The sequence below is a fragment of the Camelus ferus genome, chromosome 19 (genome assembly GCF_009834535.1).
Source record: "Camelus ferus isolate YT-003-E chromosome 19, BCGSAC_Cfer_1.0, whole genome shotgun sequence".
Taxonomy (NCBI): Eukaryota; Metazoa; Chordata; class Mammalia; order Artiodactyla; family Camelidae; genus Camelus; species Camelus ferus.
The window spans coordinates 15,866,787-15,885,268 of NC_045714.1; the positions used below are offsets into that span (position 1 = coordinate 15,866,787).

At 60.0% G+C, this 18,482-nt stretch overlaps 1 protein-coding gene across 7 annotated transcripts in view; it reads left to right on the forward strand.

Annotated features, from left to right (window-relative positions):
• The window catches only part of NINL (ninein like), a 73,995-nt gene that overhangs the window by 33,002 nt on the left and 22,511 nt on the right, over positions 1 to 18,482 (forward strand). For all 7 annotated transcript variants that reach the window (XR_004313046.1, XM_032461684.1, XM_032461685.1 and 4 more), the window contains 8 exons: positions 3,632 to 3,804; positions 5,561 to 5,627; positions 7,403 to 7,593; positions 8,197 to 8,346; positions 10,059 to 10,226; positions 12,638 to 12,774; positions 14,018 to 14,158; positions 17,755 to 17,929. Coding sequence is in view for 6 of the 7 variants with exons in the window: in XM_032461684.1 (XP_032317575.1) it covers positions 3,632 to 3,804; positions 5,561 to 5,627; positions 7,403 to 7,593; positions 8,197 to 8,346; positions 10,059 to 10,226; positions 12,638 to 12,774; positions 14,018 to 14,158; positions 17,755 to 17,929 (1,202 nt within the window). In the remaining variant the exon portion in view is untranslated. The remainder of the gene's footprint in view (positions 1 to 3,631; positions 3,805 to 5,560; positions 5,628 to 7,402; positions 7,594 to 8,196; positions 8,347 to 10,058; positions 10,227 to 12,637; positions 12,775 to 14,017; positions 14,159 to 17,754; positions 17,930 to 18,482) is intronic.

Sequence of the window (18,482 nt, forward strand, 5' to 3'; positions counted from 1 at the left end):
CCAGCCCACCTGGGGGTGTGGCCCCAAAAGGCGCCTGTTAACATAAACTAAGGTGTGGCTGCTCTACTACTTTGGGGATTCCAAGGGTTTTAGGGGCCGTGCCAGGGAAGGGAGGAGACCAAATCATGTTTGTCACATCACAGTGTCACAAACGTCAGCTGACACTGTGTGCTGTAGCAGGGTGGGCATGGGGGCGGTCCCGGCTGTGTGCCGCCCCCCAGCACAGGGTGCTGACCAGATGGGGTGGGCGTGGGGGGTGGTCTCGGCTGTGTGCTGCCCCCCCAGCACAGGGATGACCAGATGGGGTGGGCATGGGGGCGGTCCCGGCTGTGTGCGGCCCCCCAGCACAGGGATGACCAGATGGGGTGGGCGTGGGGGGTGGTCTCGGCTGTGTGCGGCCCCCCAGCACAGGGATGACCAGATGGGGTGGGCGTGGGGGGTGGTCTCGGCTGTGTGCGGCCCCCCAGCACAGGGATGACCAGATGGGGTGGGTGTGGGGGGTGGTCCCGGCTGTGTGCTGCCCCCCAGCACAGGGATGACCAGATGGGGTGGGCTTGGGGGGTGGTCTCGGCTCCTCCGAGTGTCAGGAGGCAGAGTGAAGGGTCGCAGGTCTTTCCCTCCCCTCCAGGCAGGCGTGTGAGGAGGGAGTGCTTCCCCTTTGCCCTGCGGGAGGCGCTGGTTGCTCCAGGATCCTGGGCAGGTCCTTGTTCTGGAGCCTGTGACATCTGGGGTACCGGGGATATCGCGTGGGAGCTTTGTGTGCCATGCTTGCAGCTTCCTGTGCGTTTCGTGTCAATGCCAGTGAGCCCTCCTAGAAATCCCATGGGTTATCATACCTGTTACTCAGATATGCACCTGCCCCTACCCCCGGGGCTGAAGTCCGCCTTCCCACCACCTCCTGCTGGAGCCAGTGAGGGCCCTGATGTTGGGGGAGGAGTCAGCCCGCCAGCCGCGCCACGGGTCTGGGGGTCAGGGGTCACTGGTTGCCTACCTCACACTTCTCCTCGAGGTGGGAAGCAGGCCACTTGGGAGACTTGGAGTGTGATCGCGTGGCTGTGGATGCGGATGTGGATGTGGATGTGGATGTGAACCTGCTGAGAAAGGTCACGCCTGTTCCACTGCCCCCCACTCCGTGCGGGAACGTGTGTGCGTCTGTGGGACGTGTCCTCAGTTCCTCCAAAGACAGGAGAAGCTGTTTATTCCAGAGATTTTTTTTAAAATTTAAGCATTGTCGGTTTACAGCATTGTGTCAATTTCTGGTGTACAGTATAATAGTTCATATGTATACATACATACATTCCTTTTCACATTCTTTTTCGTTATAGATTACTGCAAGATACTGAATATAGTTTCCTGTGCTATATGGTGGAAATGCGATGTTTATCTATTTTATACATAGTAGTTACTATTTGCAAATCTCGAACTCCCAGTTTATCCTTTCCCTCCTGATAAGCATAATTTTTTTCTGTGTCTGTGAGTCTGTTTCTATTTTGTAAATAAGTTCATTGTGTCTCTTTTTTTAGATTCCACACATGAGTGCTATCATATGGTATTTTTCCTTCTCCTTCTGGGTTACTTCACTTAGAATGACAATCTCCAGGTCCATCCATGTTAACTAACGCAAATGGCATTAGTGTGTTCTTTTTTATGGCTGAGTAGTATTCCGTGTGTGTGTGCGCGCACACCACATCTTCCTTCTCCAGTCATCTGTCAGTGGCCGTTTAAGTTGTTTCTGTCTCTTGGCTGTTGTAAATACTGAAGCTATTTTAGGACTGCTGCTTTTTCACACTGATTCTGTTTTGTTTTGTGTTGTTTTTGTCGTCTTTCCGATTCCAGCACTTTCCTCAATCATGTGGTCACAGGCCCGCCTGGGGCAGGGCTCTCGTGGTTAGAGGCAGGGCGCCCGCCAGCCGGGCTGTCTGGGTGGCACTGAGGGACCAGCCATGACTCCGCACTTCCCACAAGGCTGTGGCTCTGTGCTCTGTGGCTGCTGGTCTGACCGGCCACCCTGACACTCACTTCTGGAGAAGCCTTTCTCCCTGTTGGAGCTGGGGAGGTGATGCTTTTGGGGGAATATTCTGAAACAGCCATGTGTTTTCTGTTCGTCTGAGGAAAGTGCTGACCAGCTGAAACGATGCAGAAAGGGCCCCCTTGGGGGCGGGTGGGAGTCCAGACATGGGCCAGGGGATCCCTGGAGGGGAGGGGAGAGCAGGGTCAAGCTGGATGGGGTAGACACGGGGCTGGTTCACGAGCTCCAGGCGTGCGCCAGCAGCTGAGCCTGGGGGGCCTGCCCGCTTCTCTGCACCTGGTTTCCCAAGCGTGCCACTCGGCCCCCCCCCCCGACAGGACTGTCCTCTTCCTGCACCTCCTGGTGGAAGGAAGGTTCTTTCCCCATGTTAACCAGCCCGCAGCCCCTCTGCACGCAGAGACCAGGACCAGGCGGGGAGCCCGTGTGCTGGCGCTTCCCCCCCGCCGTGTGCAGGGTCGCTCAGTCTCCCGCTCTGCTCCCCACCCCGCTGGCAACCTGAGCACTCGCACTTCTCCAGCCGCTCCATGAGAGCTTGCAGGGCCAGGCCCATGGTAACCTCCGAGGGTCCTGGGACCATAGGTCTTCTGCCTTAAGTGGCTGCTGCCCCGTGAGACATGGCATCTTCTCCCCAAACTCCTCCCGTGTCCCCAGTTTCTGCCGGTCACTGGCCTCACTGTTCTCCGTGTCGGCCTCCTCCGTGACGGCCCCAGGGTCAGGGGCTGTGGAGGAGGGAAGCGAGGTGGTCACTTGGCCGTATGGGTGCGCCAGTTGTGGGACACAGTCCTCGGTTTTCTTGGCCTGGCCTCACTTCCTGGGGCCCGTCCCTTTCTTCTCCGACTGGCCCATTCTGGTTGCTTCCCTCGGAACCGGAGTCCTGTCCTGGCCCCTGCCCGGCCGTCCTCCCCAGTCTCTCTGGCCGCCCAGATCCCCCACAGAGTCGGTGACATCTCTCCGCCTGCCAGGTCCTGGCCACTCTGAGCGGATGTGGGCAGGTGAGGAGGGAAGGAGGAAGTGGAAGAGGTTTATTAGGGTTTAAGGGATCCGCATGAATCCCAGACTAAAGCCCCCGCCTGCCTCTGCTCCAGGCTTCGTGAAGACCCACGCGGAGCCTGAGCCTCCCTGGCTGTGCGGAGGTCCTTGCCTGCGGCGTCTGGCCCAGGGTGGGTCCTGTCGTGACTGGGCTGGGAAGTGACCGTCTGGACTCTGGAACAGGATGTTGCTGGATTATTGGAGCGTTTTTTTCTTTGGATAAAAAGCTGGATTTTTGGATTAGTCTTTTATTACATAACAAAAGCAAAATATGGGGGCTGGCTACAGCTCAGTGGTAGAGCGCGTGCTTAGCGTGCATGAGGTCCTGGGTTCAATCCCCAGTACCTCCATTAAAAAAAGAAAAAAAAGGCTAAACATACTTGGAACAGTTTGAACAGCACCTAGCATTTAGGACAGAAAGCCCTCCCAGCCTGGCCTTCCCCGCCGGCCTGCTGGTGGCCGTTCCCTGCGTCCTGCGCGTGAGAGCCGCACTTAGCACCGGGATCTGCACCCGCGTGCCTGGGCCCAGAGGCTGTTTTTAAGAGCCCCACAGACCTCCCGTTTTCTTCCCAGCTCCCCCCTGTGCTGTCCCACCGAAGTACGTGAGCGGCTCTAAGAGGTACGGCCGTTGGAGTTGGCCCGAGCCCTGCGACCTCACAGGTAGGGCCAAGTGTGTCCTGGAGCAGCCGGCCAGGCCCAGCGCCAGGAGCCATTTCTGCTGCTCTGCGTCCCTGGAAAGTGTGGAGGTAGGTCCGCCCCCTTCCCCTCTCCATCCCTGCTGAGGCTCCCCAGTGTGGAAATTACATGTCTTAGTAGCTGCTCACCTGCCCACCTAAAGAGATGCAGGAAGATGGGAGGGGGCAGCTCAGTGCCAGAGGCCAGTGCCCTTTGGGAAACAGGTTCCACTGTGTCCCTGGGTCTCACTGTCTACAGGGAAACTGGCCTCCTTCAGACACGGGGCCGTGGAGATTCCCCTGTTCACCCCCCAGCCTCCCCCAGCACTACCAGGAGGGGAAGGTTAACCAGCCGAGGGTAGAAAAATCTGGTGGTGGGGAGGGTGCAGCTCAGTGGTGGAGCACCTGCTTAGCATGCACGAGGTCCTGGGTTCAATCCCAGGACCTCCGTTAAAAAAGAAATAAAAATAATAAACCTAGTAACCTCCCCTACCAAAAACAAAAGAAAACAACAACAAAGGAAAAACCAAAAAAAGAGCAAAGCAGGTGTGCCACACCCAGGGCCCCTGCCTCCAGTACTTGGAGTGGCCCTGGCCCATCCTCCACAACTGGGGCAGCTGGTGCCCGAGCTGCCCACTGTGGAGGGTCATCGGTGGGGCAGACCCACACCCTGTAGGTTAATTGTGGCCCACTGGACCTGTTTTCAGGGTTACAGAAGGTTCCAGGCTTCCCCCCGACCTGTGGTGTCATCCTTGTCAGATGGGGCTCTCCAGGAACTTACCTTTAATAGGACGGCTCTGGCCCTCAAATTAATTGTTTCTATCTTCAGCGTTCATTGAGGGAAAACAAACAGATGTGTATTTAAATCCTGGAGTCCCTTTTCCCAGGGACCCTCTGCACCTGGGTGACACCGGCAGATCCCTGGCCTTTGCCTCTTCGTTCCCTTTTTAAATTTGGCCCCAAGGATGGAGAGTCTCAGTGCGTCTGTGCCATCTCTGTGGTGCCATTCTGCTTCTTGAATAAATTGGGAATTCGAAAGTTGCACCTCTTGGGGAGAGATGGAAATGCTAGCTGTCTTGGTGGTGGTGGTTGCATGGGTGTGTGCATCTATCGACATTCATCAGAGTGCACCCCTGAAATATGTGCAGCGAACTGCACAGGAGCCACACCACAGTAAAGGTTAAAAAAACGATCTTTGATCCTCAGAACTAGGACCTGGGGATGTGCTTTTGGGGTTGTCAGCAGGTTGGATGCATTGGAAAAAGGGCATACACCCCCTGCCGCAGGTCCCTACCCCCGGTTCAGCGCTGGGTGTAAGTGCTGAGTGCTGGTCAAGCCAGCATTCCTTCCAGAATCAGAAGTGGACTCAGGCTTTGGGGTCCACCGACCAGTCACGGAAACATGGGGTTCCACTGGAGTCTTGGCAGCCCAGCCCCTTGGGCACAAAGGCCTCAGCTGCTCACCTCCTGTCCCCGGAGCACCTAGGGGTCAGAGACCTGCTCTCTTGCCTGCTGCCGACTGAGATGGGTGTTGAGGGGCTGGCCCGAGAGCCTGTCCTGTGATGGAATTTGGAGCAGACTGGGGGTGTGCGGGGGGAGCACCTGCCTGTGTTCTCACAGAGTTGCTGATGGTTTTGGTTCCTATCAAGGCGTCAGGTGCCCGCATCCAGGCCGCGGCGTGTGGCCTGGAGACAGACCTGGTCTACACAGGCGTCAGCTGGGAGCCCTCCGGGCTGGCCTCCCTTCCCCAGTCAGCCCCACAGATGGTTCTCCTGGTTCCCGGTGCCCCATCCTCTGGGGACTCACATCCTCTTTCTGTCTTTCCGCAGAGTCTCAAGTCAGATGAAGAAGCCGAAAGTGCAAAGGAGCCTCAGAATGAGGTGTTTGAAGCTCAAGGTGAAGCCCGGCTTTGTGCTCAGTGTCCCCCTCTGGCCAGTGCTGGGCTGCTGGTCTGGGGTCACCGGCCAGGGAAATTTCCTGGGAAGGGGCCCAGTGCGGGCGGGGACCCTGGTGGTCCCTTCTCCTGGGGGGCCCAGTGCCGAGGCCCCTGCAGTCAGACCTTTGAGCGGGGCTGCTGACTAAGAGAGCAGTTTCAGGGTTTGCAGGGACCGGCCAGACCCCAGCTCCTTCCTGATGTGCTGGGCCAAGTGCAGCCCCTCCCTGCCCGACGAGGCCCTGTCTGCACCCTGAGTGGAGTGTGGGATGTGGTTCTGGTCCTGGGAGGTCACTCACCGAGAGATTTTGAGGCTCTCTGCCCAGAGCAGATTGCAGTTCTTTCCATCTAAGTGAGAACTGCCACTCACATGTCAAACCTCACAGGACTCATTCACCTCCTCTGCCGGCCCTGGGAAACAAAGCCTAGTCTCAGAAGTGCTTTTCCATTTTTATGTAGAACTTTGAGACATTCTAAGCTGGAGGGGACCTCGGAGGTGGCCCACCCCCAGCATCGTTCATGAGCACACGGGCCAGGCTTTCTGTGGGGAGGCGCTTCTGAGCGTTAGTTGGGTTATCAAAGTGACGCCAAGGTAGCTTTCCTCCCCAGGGCCCCAGCCCCTGGGCCGAGGGCCCAGTGTGATGGCATGTGAGTGGCCCTCTTCCATGCTGGGCTGGGCGGCATGGACGGGGCGTGGAGGGAGTCGGCTCTTAAGCCCAGCGCCTGCACAGGGAGCTCCTCGTGGGCACTCGTGGGCACCCCGAGGTCTGGCCTCCTCCACAAGGTGCTTCTCTGGCAAAGCTTCAGAAACCTCGGTGAGCCACCCGGCTAAGGTAGACCAGTTGAGACACCTGGCCACCTGTCACCTAGACCCACTGGAGAGTCTTTGCATCCCAAGACACCTGTGCCTCCTGGTGTGAGGTGGGGTGGAGCTCACAGCCTGCCCGGGGATGTTGTTGCCGGAAAAAGAGAAAGCAGGTACCACTGGGCCTGAGTCCAGACTGGCTTTGACGCTAACTAAGCTCAGGTTCACAGGAGACGCTAGGGATGGAGGGCACGAGGGGCAGACTCACAGAGCCTGGGGGGCGTCCTGCAGAACAGCTGGTCCAGTGTCTCAGACAGAGCAGGAGAGGTGCTTAAACGATTGGGAGAAATAGCGGCCACGTGTGCAGTGAGGACCCAGACCAGCCCCCACAGGAAGGCCGGGTGAGGGGTGGGCAGTCACTGCTGATTTGTAGGGGAGATGTAACTTGGGGTCCACGCTTCTCAGCAATCACCCGATGGACACGGGGGAGGTGTGACAGCTGGGATTTGCTTTCAGATCCTCGGGCAGTACCAGGCCGGGTGGATGGAGCTGGGGCTCCAGGCGGCCCGAGGGGCAGGGCCACTGGCCTCTCCTGGGCTGTGCTCTTTACTTTGGGTGGGTTTGAAAAGTTTCTGAAAATTAATTTTTAAGGCTGCTCTTTTAAGTCCAGCCAGCAGCAGTGCATCCGGTGTGGCTTTCGTAGGTCCCGTCAGAAAGCGTTCCCCATGTGCTGCAGGTTTCCCCCATTTTATTGTGCGTGTGTGCGCCCAGCGAGGTTGGAAGAGTTGTGCTGTGAGCGCCGTGTCCTCACCACCTAGATTCCTCCTTTGAAGCTTGACTCTCCCCTGTGTCCATCTGCCCATCCCCTGTCCATCCGTCAGTCTGTCTGATTTCGGGGTAAGTTACAGCAGTGGTGTGTTTCCCCTGTTTCAGGTCAGCTGCCAGCCTGGTGTTCTGAGGTCTCCGGGAGTCCCCGAAAGTCTGGCAGCCCCTCCCTCGACACCCCCGAGAGCCGAGTCCGGGACATCTGGGAAGCGCTGGGTGTCGGCCGCAGTGGCCACCTCACCGAGCAGGAGCTGGCCGTGGTCTGCCAGAGCGTCGGGCTCCAGGGACTGGGGAAGGAGGTGAGGGGCAGGACGCCGGCCCTGGAGGGCTGCGTCTTTGTGGTGGTCGTGGTTGATGCTGGGCCAGGGAAACCCCTTCACCCTCAGACACTGATTCACTTGTTACTTTCTGGCCTGAAACCCTGTGATGACTCCCTGGGCTGGTGTCGAAGGCCCGCCTCTGGCCACGTGTGGCCCTGGCCCCCTTCACACAGGACCGTCCTCTGCCTGGAGCATGCCTCCCCTTCCTGCGAGGCCCAGGTCTGCTGCCCAGCCCGGGGTGCTGCCTGCAGAGCCTGGCTGCTCCCTGGCGGCTGTCCTCGCCCCTTCCCCCGCAGGGGCCGAGGGAGCAGGGCGGGCAGTGTGGTGGGGCACTCCCCACCTTGTTGACCCTGAACTGCTCCATACGAACCTGTCCCCACCACCCAGGGAGCCCCTTGCAGCGGGGTGGCAGCTGACCAGGCGTGAGGATGGACAGGCTAGAGCGCGGAGGCCAGGGTGGCCCAGACAGTGTGTCTGGACAGGCCAGCGGGCCGCCTGCTTGGGGAGGGTGGGCCTGGGCGGGGCTGGTGGGGCTGCTGGGGGCGGGGGGCTCTGAGCAGGTGCCTGGGGGCTTTTGCCTAGGAACTTGAAGACCTGTTCAGCAAGCTGGACCGAGATGGGGATGGCAGAGTGAGCCTGGAGGAGTTCCAGCTTGGCCTGTGCGAGCACCGTTCCCCTGCACTTCCGGAATCTTCTCCTGTCAATCTGAGTGGCTCCTGGTCTCGTTACCAGGTAAAACGGGACAGTTAACTCTCGGACCCCGGAATGGCTGCTGTCATTCTCCAGCCTTCAGCATCTGCCGCTGGCCTGACCCCTCTGCCTGGTCACCACAGCGGGCCCAGGGTCGGTTGGGAAACGTACACGCACGTGTTTGGTGAGAGGCCATGCGGCCTCGGGCTGAGCTGTGTGTCACTGGGGAGCTGCTTGCCTTCTCTGAGCCTCAGGCCCCTCATCTGTAAGATGGACACCCCTCCTTGGGGTCTAATGAGGCTTCCCGGGCAGCTCCTCGCTGTGTCTCAGTGTGGGGGTCCCTGCGTTCCAGCAGGAGCACCCTCTCACCTCTGTGGGGGTGCAGCAGAGGGCAGAGTCACTGATGGGTCTGTGCCCTGCGCCCCCCGGCCCGTGTTCCTGAATTTTATCCTGTCCTATGCCAGCTGGAGGAGAGCGGGTTTCAGTGGTCACTACACGTGATTTTGTTCAGTGCACGTGGTCTTTCTGGGTCCCAGGGGTCAGCCTCCCCCCAACCCAACGGGGACAGTTGCCCTGGGGGTCCTGTGTCTGGAACAGTGACACTGCTGCTCCCTGCTGGGCCGGCGCATTGGAGAATCAGGTTTCAGCGCCTGAAGTCAGTGAGACGGGGAGGAACCAGAGCCCTGAGGGAAGGTGTCAGGTCACGTGAGGGCAGCCCCAAGTTGCGCCAGAGGCCCATGGGCGGCCTCCTCCTGGGTGCAGCGGCCGCTGTTCTGTGTCCAGTTCGGAGGCACCGCTGGGGAGGGGCCGACACCTGCCTGCCCAGGAGGCTGCGCTGTGGCGTCCTGTGCGTGTGGACTCCGGTGTGGCTGCAGGGGGCTCAGAGAGGAAGGGCTGCTGTCCTGGTGTGGCCTCGACAGCAGGCACACGTCTGAAAGGCCCTGTCCTCCTGGGGGAGACCCCGCAGGGAGGGTGGCCTCGCCCTGTGGTTCCTGCAGCACCTTGGCCTTGCTGTCAGTTTTCTGGCTGAGGGACTTTTTGCCTTTGTCTTAAAACTCCTTGGAAAGGACACAAATGAACTTATCTACAAAGCAGAAACAGACTCACAGACACAGAACAAACTTACAGTTTCCAGGGGGTAAAGGGTGGGAAGGGACAAATTGGGAGTTTGAAATTCGCAACTCTTGAGGGGGTGGAAATGTGAGCTGTCTTGACTGTGGGTGTTTATATCTCTCAAAATTCATCAGGTTGTACGTCTGAAATATGTATAGTTTACCGTATAGGAACCATACCACGATAAAAGTTGTTAAAAAAAGTTGAAACTCCCTGAGATGCAGCCACGAGCCTCATGTTCCTGAACCCCAGGAGATGTGCCCTCCGCTCCGGCCGTCCTGCCTCTTATGAAGCCCACCTCGGGTTTCTTTGCACAGTCTGGCTTTCCTACGAGTCTTGGCCTGCAGGGACAGGTGGGGAGGCTGTGACTGGTTCAGGAGGAGATTAACTCAGGGCCCTGCAGGCACTGGAGCGTCCACTGCGTGGCCTCATGTGGCCGGCGCTGAGCCCTGGGCTCGAGGCCGCCACTGCAGAGCCCGTGATCCCGGCCGACCATGCGGGTGCCATGTTCCCTTGAGCAGGAAACAGGGCTGTTCTTGGGCCTCGGTGAGACCGTGCCGGCCAGGCATGGGCGGTGAGGTCTGGGAGGCTGTGAGATGAGGCCCTCAGCAAGCTCACAGCGGCTCTGTCCCCATGTGCAGGTCCCAGAGGAGGGCGGCGGCCAGACCACAACGTCGTCCCTGGTGTCCGTGTGCTCCGGCCCGCGCCTGTTCTGCAGCGTGGATGACGGCTCGGGCTTTGCCTCCCCGGAGCAGATTGTCGCCCTGTGGGCCCAGGAGGGGGTTCACAACGGCAGGGAGGTCTTGCAGGTGTGGACCAGTCGCCCACGGCTGCCCCAGCAGCGGTTTCCAGGCGTGGGGGGCCACTGCCCACAGGGGAGGCTGGACAGAGCTCCCGCAGACACAGGCTGCGTGCAGGGCAGGCCGATCGTGACCCCTTTTTTCTTTATTTTCTGATACTGAAATACAGGGAATCTTAACTAAACACAGAATAAGTAAAAACTAGAGAAAAACCATAGCTTGAAACAAATCCATTTGAAGGTAGGTTCCAGCGTCGCAGACATTTACCCCGGAGCAGATCTGCGCCCCGGAGGAGGGAAGGAAGCCCCCCGGGACTGCGCTGGTCATGGTCACAGAGGTCTGAGTGCTCCCGCTGGTTAGGGACGGGCCCATGGGGAGCCGGGCCCTGCCCGGCCCGCTGACCTGTCCTCCCCGTGCTCTCCCAGGCCTCCCGCCGCCGGTCGGGCCCAGGAGGCCTGTGCTCTGCCCGGTCAGTCCTGTCCCCGGGGCTTTGGAGGGACCTCTGCCCTGGGTGGCAAGTCAGGTGTCCGCGGGGCGGGTGCAGCAAGGGAGGGGCGCTGGGACCTGTGTGGCAAGCTGGGCGGGTCAGCTAAGTTCCTAATTTCACTTCCTGCTGTGAAAAAAAGCCTAGAAACCTGTCAGCTAAGGAAGAAAGTCTGCCTCCCTCTGCTCCCAGATTCCAGGGGTGGGGACGGCTGAGGGCCTGGTGGACGTCCTGAGGGCTCTTCCCAGCACAGAAGGAAGTGTGTGCTTAGAAGTTCTCGTTCCAGAAGCTTCTGCACAGTTAGGGTCGTACTGTATCCCTCCGTTGCTCTCGTGCTGTCAGAGAACGATTCCTTTTCTTTAGCCACTTGGAATTTCCTGTTGCTCAGGGTTTGATTCTATTTAACTGAGAGGCAACGATGTCACTGGACCCCCTCAGCACCCCAGGGCCAGGCAAGGCCCCCCAGCGTGTGACTGTATGTGCCCCTCACGCAGCCCCAAGTGTCTGTCCCCCGACATGGAGGGTGGCTCCCTGGTCCGGGTGCCCCAGCACAGCAGGTCCGTTACTGCTCACCTGTGACACTGATCGAACTGTGGGCCACCAGCAGCACACCTGCCTGAAAGAGGCCTGTCCCTCGGGTCGGAAGCCCTCGGCCTGGACGTGACCTCTCCCGGGTGCCCGGGGGAGCACAGCCCTGACCCTCCTCAACACAGCACGCTGATTGTGCCATAGACACCAGCGGCGTTTGTGTCTCACACATTTTCTGTGGGTCAGGAGTTGGGTGGTCCTCTCCCAGGGTCTCCAGGAGCCCACCCTGCGGTCTTGCAGAGGCCTGACGGATGGGGCGGGGGTCTTGCTGTGGGCACGTGCCACCCAGCCAGGGCTGGATGAGCCCCTCCCAGCCGGCACTGGCCTCCCCAGAGCCCTGTCCAGGAGGCCAAGGGGGACTCGTGCCTCCCACACCACTGCCTGTCACTGTCCTGGGGGTTTCGCAGGCCTGTCCTGGTCACACACGGGTGTGAACGCCGGGAGGCACGGGGCCTTTCTTGATCGGGACGCTGCTGCAGGGACCTGTTTCTGCCTGGAGGCCTCACTGCTGGAAAGGCAGCCCTTGCATTATGGCTTCAGCGTCTGGGTTGTTCCACGTGGTTCAGGGTCATGGGGGACATGGAGATTCAAGTCTCCTCACAAGCTAAAGGAAGGTCATCCCGTTCTTTCCCTCCTGTGCGCCCGCCCCGCTGTGTGTCTGTGACTCCTGGCCCCGAGCACCCGTCCCTGAAGAGCAGGCGTGGCCGAAGCACTCTCCGGGGGGGCCCCCGGGGGGCAGCGCTCCCGTGTCCTCCTCTCTTTCTTACTGTGGTGAAGTCCACGTGACATGGTTTTTCTGTTCTCTCAACTCTTCCGAATCCCGGGGTGGGGCAGTGCCACTCTCTGGAGGCTGGGTGGTGCTCAGCTGGGAGGTCGTGTTCCACAGACAGAGCCGGTCCGTTCTGTGACTGTGTGTGTAGTTCGGAGACATGTTGGTCAGGAACCTTTGTGTCCAGAATGCCACAAACCCAACTCCAGTGGGCAGAGAGAAGGACATTAGGGGCTCACCTGCATGGTCAGTCCGAGGAGGAGGACGTTGGTCTCTGGGGACCCTCCTCCAGCCCCCACGCCAGGGTCCAGAGGCCTCTGCTTGGGACATGCGCCTTCTGTGTCTGTCACTTTGTCCAGGGACAGGGGCTCTGTCCAGCCTGGGTCACGCCCACCCTGAGAGTTGGCAGGGACAGAGAGGACCCCAGTGTGGACGGTCGGGGGAAGGGCTACGCCCAGGAGGCAGAGACTTTACAGACAGAAAAGGGCAGGCCTGGGACAGTGTGGACCGGTCCTGACTGTCCTTAGGGAGCCCGGAAGGGTCTACACCCGCCTACCCCATGGGCCTTGCTGTTTCCAGAGCCTCGACTTCAGTGTGGACGAGAAGGTGAACCTTTTGGAGCTGACGTGGGCCCTGGAGAACGAGCTCATGATGGTGGACGGAGCTGCTCAGCAGGCGGCCTTGGCCTGTTACCGCCAGGAGCTGAGCTTCTGCCAGTAAGAGCCCCAGGTGGGGGTGTGGGGTGCCGCTGGCCAGGCCGGCCTCCTTGCCTACCCCGAAGGGCCAGCCCCGGGGCGGGGGCCCTGCACCCCTTCCCGCCTACTCTCCTGTAGGTGGCTCTCGCGGTGGGGCCGCCCACTGGGCCAGTCCCGTGGCTGCTGATCAGTTTGTGGCCACAGAACTTGGGGGTCACCAGCCAACCCCCAGACTTGGTGAGAAACTTAGAAATCCCATCAGGGTCCTTTCTGAGTCCCGCTTCACGAAGTTCCAAGGGGATGGGTTTCCATTTGACAGTAACCTTGCGGCCTGGTGCCACCCCGCCTGCTGGGAAGCCATCCCAGTGGCTGGGTCCCAGGTGGGTGGCTGGGTCCCGGGTGGGTGGCTGGCCAGGAAGGAGCGGGTGCTTCCGTGCGGCCACTGGGCCGAGTACACATTCCGTTTTCTTTGGGTTTGGCTCTGGTTGAACTGACTGTTCAGGCCATCGTCTGCTCAGCAGATTGGCATGAAGTTTCGTTTTGTGTTTTGTTGATGTCCCGAAGTTACAGGAACGCTTGACGGAAAAGCGCAGTCCCCACCCCCAGGGTTTTGGGTCTCGTTAGGTGCCGCCAGATGAGCGTCCTGAGGGCAGCAGCCCTGCACACGTGGGGAGAAATACTGTGCCCAGGGTGGGGGGATAGCTCAGTGCATCTTCAGAGGGAGAAGTAGCCACCAGAGAATCTGGTGCCAGAGATGGTTTGCACGGAGCTCGAGTGGGGTCCTGCATGACCAGACAGGGCCAGGGACACCCCAGGAATCGCTTCTGCTCTAGGCGGTACCCCTCCCACGCACCTGGATGCCAGGCTGCAGGTGGCAGGGCAGTGACCAGGCAGGATCATGGCTGGCCAGCCTTGTCCCCTGAAGGCAGCCAGTCCCTGTTCTGTGCTGAGGGTCCCTGGGGCCAGAGGGGAGAGGGAGCTGGGATAAATCCTTACCTGTCCTCCAGAGGCGTCTGGAGGCATGGCACGCCGCAGGGCTCCAGGCTCAGACCTCCTGGTTCAGAAACCTGCTAGAAACTCCTTGGCACGGCAGTTGGCCTCACTCCGTGTGTCCATCTATGAAGCGGGCGCAGTGCCTGTGGGAACCGCCCTGGGAGGAGGTTGGTCAGAGCCCAGCGCCTGTGAGGCCAGCTGTGTGCACTCCTGCAGATGGGCTTGCTGGGCCCAGAGCCATGTCCCCTTCGACCCCGTCTCCTTCCTGCAGGGGCCAGGTGGAGCAGATGGCCAGGGAGCGAGACAAGGCCAGGCAGGACCTGGAGAGGGTGGAGAAGAGGAACCTGGACTTTGTGAAGGAGATGGACGACTACCACGCCGCCCTGGAGCAGCTCGCGGAGCAGAAGATCAAGTAGGTCCCGCGGGGCCCCGGCCCAGCTCTGCGGCTGCTCCCTGGCCGGAGCGGGCGGGGGACGTGGCCACCACCGGCTGAGGACCTCCTGTCTGGTCTCAGCCGAGCCGGTGGAAGCCTAGAGGGTGCACTTGGCCGACGTCCTTGGAGAGAAGAGGGTGCGCTTTCAGGTGCAGTCTTGCTCTCACGCGGGAGTGCGGCATCTGGCCATGTGTCTGCTGGCCTCTCTGCTCTGCTCCGTCTGTCGGGGTGGGTCCCACTTGAGCTGCGCCTTCTGTACATGGCTGTGATCAGTGAGACAGGTGGACATTTTGAGAGAGGCCCAGGGAATGGCCTTGCCTCCTGTCGGCTCTGCAGAAAGGAGCCCAGAGCCCGAAACTGCTGACTGAGGGCCTCGCCCACGCAGAGGGCTGAGCGGGCTCCTGGTGAGTCAGCGGGCGGACGGACCAAAGGAAAGGCTTTCTGACCTTCCTTTCCAGGGACACAAAACCACTTCGCTGGTTCATTAGCCAAAACATTTGAGGAAGTCCAGCCTCTGCGGTCTCCCAGGCTACAGCTGGGAGGGGGCCTTTCTCACCCTGAGGGGGATGCTCCCACCAATAGAGCACGGAGGTTGGCCCCTTTCTGGAAGCTCTGGTCACCAGCGGGTCCCCTCAAGGACAGCTAAGGATGCTGCGGAAACTGTCCTGACTCAGGGTGTCCGTCCTCCTCAGTGCTGGCAAAGGGGTGGCAGGAGCTCGAACCTGGACATTGGGTCCCCAGGCAGGTTCCCCCTGCGACAGGGGCATTTGCTCAGGTGAAGCCTCAGCAGCCTATTGGTGAGGTGTGTGGGTGTCACAGTGTGATGTGACAGGGTCCCAGGGCCCTGGAGGGCTTCCCCCTGCCCAGTGTGCCTGCGGGCTCTGAAGCGAGGCCTGAGCAGAGGGGCTGCAGCAGAGGTGCTGGGGGGCGCTGTCCGTGGGGTTTAGCCGGGTTGACCCACAGCTCCTCCTTCAGCAGAGCCACCGGGCACCCTGGCAGTGCAGCTGGGGTCTTGGCCTCTGGGAAGAGGCTTCTGGCCTGCGAAACTGCTCTCTTGCCTTAGGGATCCTGTTACAGACCAGGCACTGCCTGACCGGAGACCCCAAATAGGCCTTTCCATTCCTGTTTTTCAGCCAAGGACACTGAGGCTTGGAGCAGTGTAGTAACTGCCCACAGTCACTCAGCCGGCAATGCCCCTCCCTCCTCTCTGGAAATGAACCCCCATGTGAGCAGGGCTGGGGGACAGAGCTCGTCACTTTTGGGGGTCACCTGGAGTCTGACCCACATCCTAGGTCAACAGCTCTGCTCCCCCACGACCTGTGACTTCAGGGACCCTCCTGGGGCCACCACCTTCCCATGTGTCACAGGCCTGGGGTGGTGCCTCATGTCCGAGTTCCCAAAGGCCGGAGTCCCCCTTTCCTTCCGGGGGCTGGGAAGGCAGGACGCAGCAGCCAAGACCCTGGTCTGGGCACCAGCCAGAGTCCACACTGCCCATGAGCCACATGGAGACGGGTGTGTGAGAGTTGGGGTCTGGGCACCAAGGCCGTGCGTGTGGGTGGAGGTGTGCGTGGGCACCTGCACACACACACCTGCACGTGCACTGCCGCCAGCTCCCACACCGGATCACAGTAACTTTCAGGGAAGCTAAAAATTAAGACTCTTTGCACCAAACTTTAAAAAATGTTTCCAGTCAAACCTGAGGTAACAAGCATGGTCTGACTGTGAGGTGTGCCTGCCCGCCCAGCGCCCGGGCCCACCCTTGGGCAGGCGGTGGGCAGCATTAACCACAGGGGCGCTTGTGGCTGGGAAATACCAGGTTTGTCCTGCTCTGCTGCCCGGCAGGCCCCCCGCCCAGGAACCAGGTGCGGCTCTCGCAGCTCCGCTCGCTCGCGGGGGTGCCATCCTCAGTCCCTGGCTGCGCGGAGCGGGCTGTGAGGCCGCTCGGGGATCCCGGGGACGCTGTCAGTGGAGGTCGGGGCGGGGGGTGTGTTGTGGTTCCTGTGGCTGCGCTCAGCCCTGTCCCTGCCATGGACGGGGTCCCCCTGGGCCCTGGGGTGAGGCCTGGGCTGGCGGGGTGCACGGGCTCCCGGCTTGAGGCGGCCTGACCTGCGCGCGCGCCCTTCCTCTGCATCCAGCGCGGCCGCCTCCCCGCGCCCATGTGCTGCGTGCTTTCAGTCCAAGGAGCTGAGACTAATTTGCTTTGGTCTCGACTGGTCGACCCGCCTCTCCCAGCCACCCAGCAGAGACCGGGTCAGAGAACCCAGAAAGGGGCTCGAAGGCTGTATCTCAGTCTCAGAGAACCTGGCCTGGGGACACACGAAGCCTGAGGGCCGGGCAGGCGTTGGGATTTTGCCCTGTGAGCAAAGGGGCGTTGTCGGTACATTTCCAGAGACTGTCTTTAAGGCTGCGTTAGGTGTTGCTCGTTCAAAGGTAATAGATGATACATGTTCATTGTAGACAATTTAGAAAATACAAGCAAAAGGAAGAGGAAAAGCAGTGTCGCTCCTGACACCATCTGTGCACCCCGGCTTCTCTGTGCCGTGCTCGTGGTTATTTACGGAACGGTGTCGTGTTGCGCAGACTTGCTGCTGGCCCCGGAGCACCTCTGTGCGGGTCTGCTGCATTTTCCTGACCCTTTCCCTTGGCTGGATGTTTGCTGGATCTTTAAAAAATGTATAAAGAGTGGAGTGATGTGATCAAACTTGTATTTTTAAAATTTTTAAAAAAGGTTGAGTATTCTATTCTATTTCTTTTTCTTGGTTTTTTTTTTTTTTTTTTTTTTGGTGGGAGAGATAGTTAGGTTTCCTTATTTATTTATTCTTAGAGGAGGTGCTGGGGATGGAACCCAGGACCTCGTGCCTGCTAAGCATGTGCTCCACCACTTGAGCTATACCCTCCCCTCCTCAAACTTGTATTTTTAAAACTGGCACAAAGATGTTAGATTAATCACATCCGTCCAGCTGTTTCCCTACGGGACAGCTCCCCCGCCCCCCGCCCCGCTGTGTTCTTTCCCTGAAGCTCTGAGGTGAGAAGGACGCAAGACCAGCCCCGTGTTTCTTCTGCGGAGTTGTTGACGCAGACAAGCTCTGCGGAAGTAAGAGTTTCAGTCGTCTTCGGTCTAGACAGACTGGGTTTGAGAAACCCTGTTAAGCAACCATTTTAGTGAAAAAATGAAGCACTGGCACCGTTTTTCTGCTGCTGGAGACAGTTCTTGCAAAAGGTTCCTGCAGAATCCAAGGAGGCGCCCCCACCTTTTCCTCTGGTTGCTTTGGGATTCACCGTCTACAGGTTTTCTGTTGTCCGTGTCCTTGTGATGCAGGCTTACTTGTGTGTGCACTTGGGCACCAAACGCTGCCTTTTTTATGTTTTTGATAACGTGCAGGAGGTGGAAAGGCCGAGGAGAGTCAGGTCATCTTCTACCCCTGCTCCGGAGGCTGCAGGGGCGCACCCACCAGCCCCGGTGGGATTTAAGCAGGGCCCCAAGCCCCAGTGGCCAGTGCTGCGACAGGAGACTCGGGGAGGGGAGGGTTGCGGATGGCCCCTCGGGCCCGACATGACTGCCGTGTGCCTTCCAGACACCTGGAGCAGGGGTGCAGGGGGAGGCTGAGCCTGCTGCGGTCCGAGCTGGAGGTGGAGCGCGAGCTCTTCCGGGAGCAGGCCCACCGGCAGGGGGCTGCGCTGGAGGAGGACCTGCGGAGGCTGCGGGCTGAGGAGGCTGGCCTCCGCGAGAAGCTGACCCTGGCCCTGAAGGTAGGGGAGGGGTGACGGGCCAGAGGGGGGCCTCCTGCCCGAAAGGAGGAGGCGAAGTTCCGGGTCGAGGACCGAACCCTCCCCAGAGCCTTACATGGGCATTCCGGGGTTGGGAAGGGACAGGGGCAGGTCTCTCTCTGTCAACACACACATGCGCTCGTGCGCACACACACACACAGACACACACACACACACACACAGACACACACACACACCGGAAGACCCCCTTCCCAGCCTAACAGAAAGACTCCTGCCTTTCCCCGGAGGGACATCACCCCCCACCAGCTGTGGGGGCAGCAGGACAGGGGCCGAGGGGCTCCCGCGCCAAGGTCAGGGAGGGTTAGTGCGCCCCTGGGCACTAGGGCACCCGTGGGGTCAGCAGAGACCAAAGCACATTGCCCCACCCCCTGCCTGGAGCCCTGCCCTGTGGCAAACGTGGCCCTCTGGGCCATGAAGAGCATCCCACGACTGTCACGCACCCTGCGTTTGCACCCAGTGAGATGTCCCTGGCCCCCCAGGCTCCGCCTTCCTTCTCCTTTCCTAACTCAGGGCT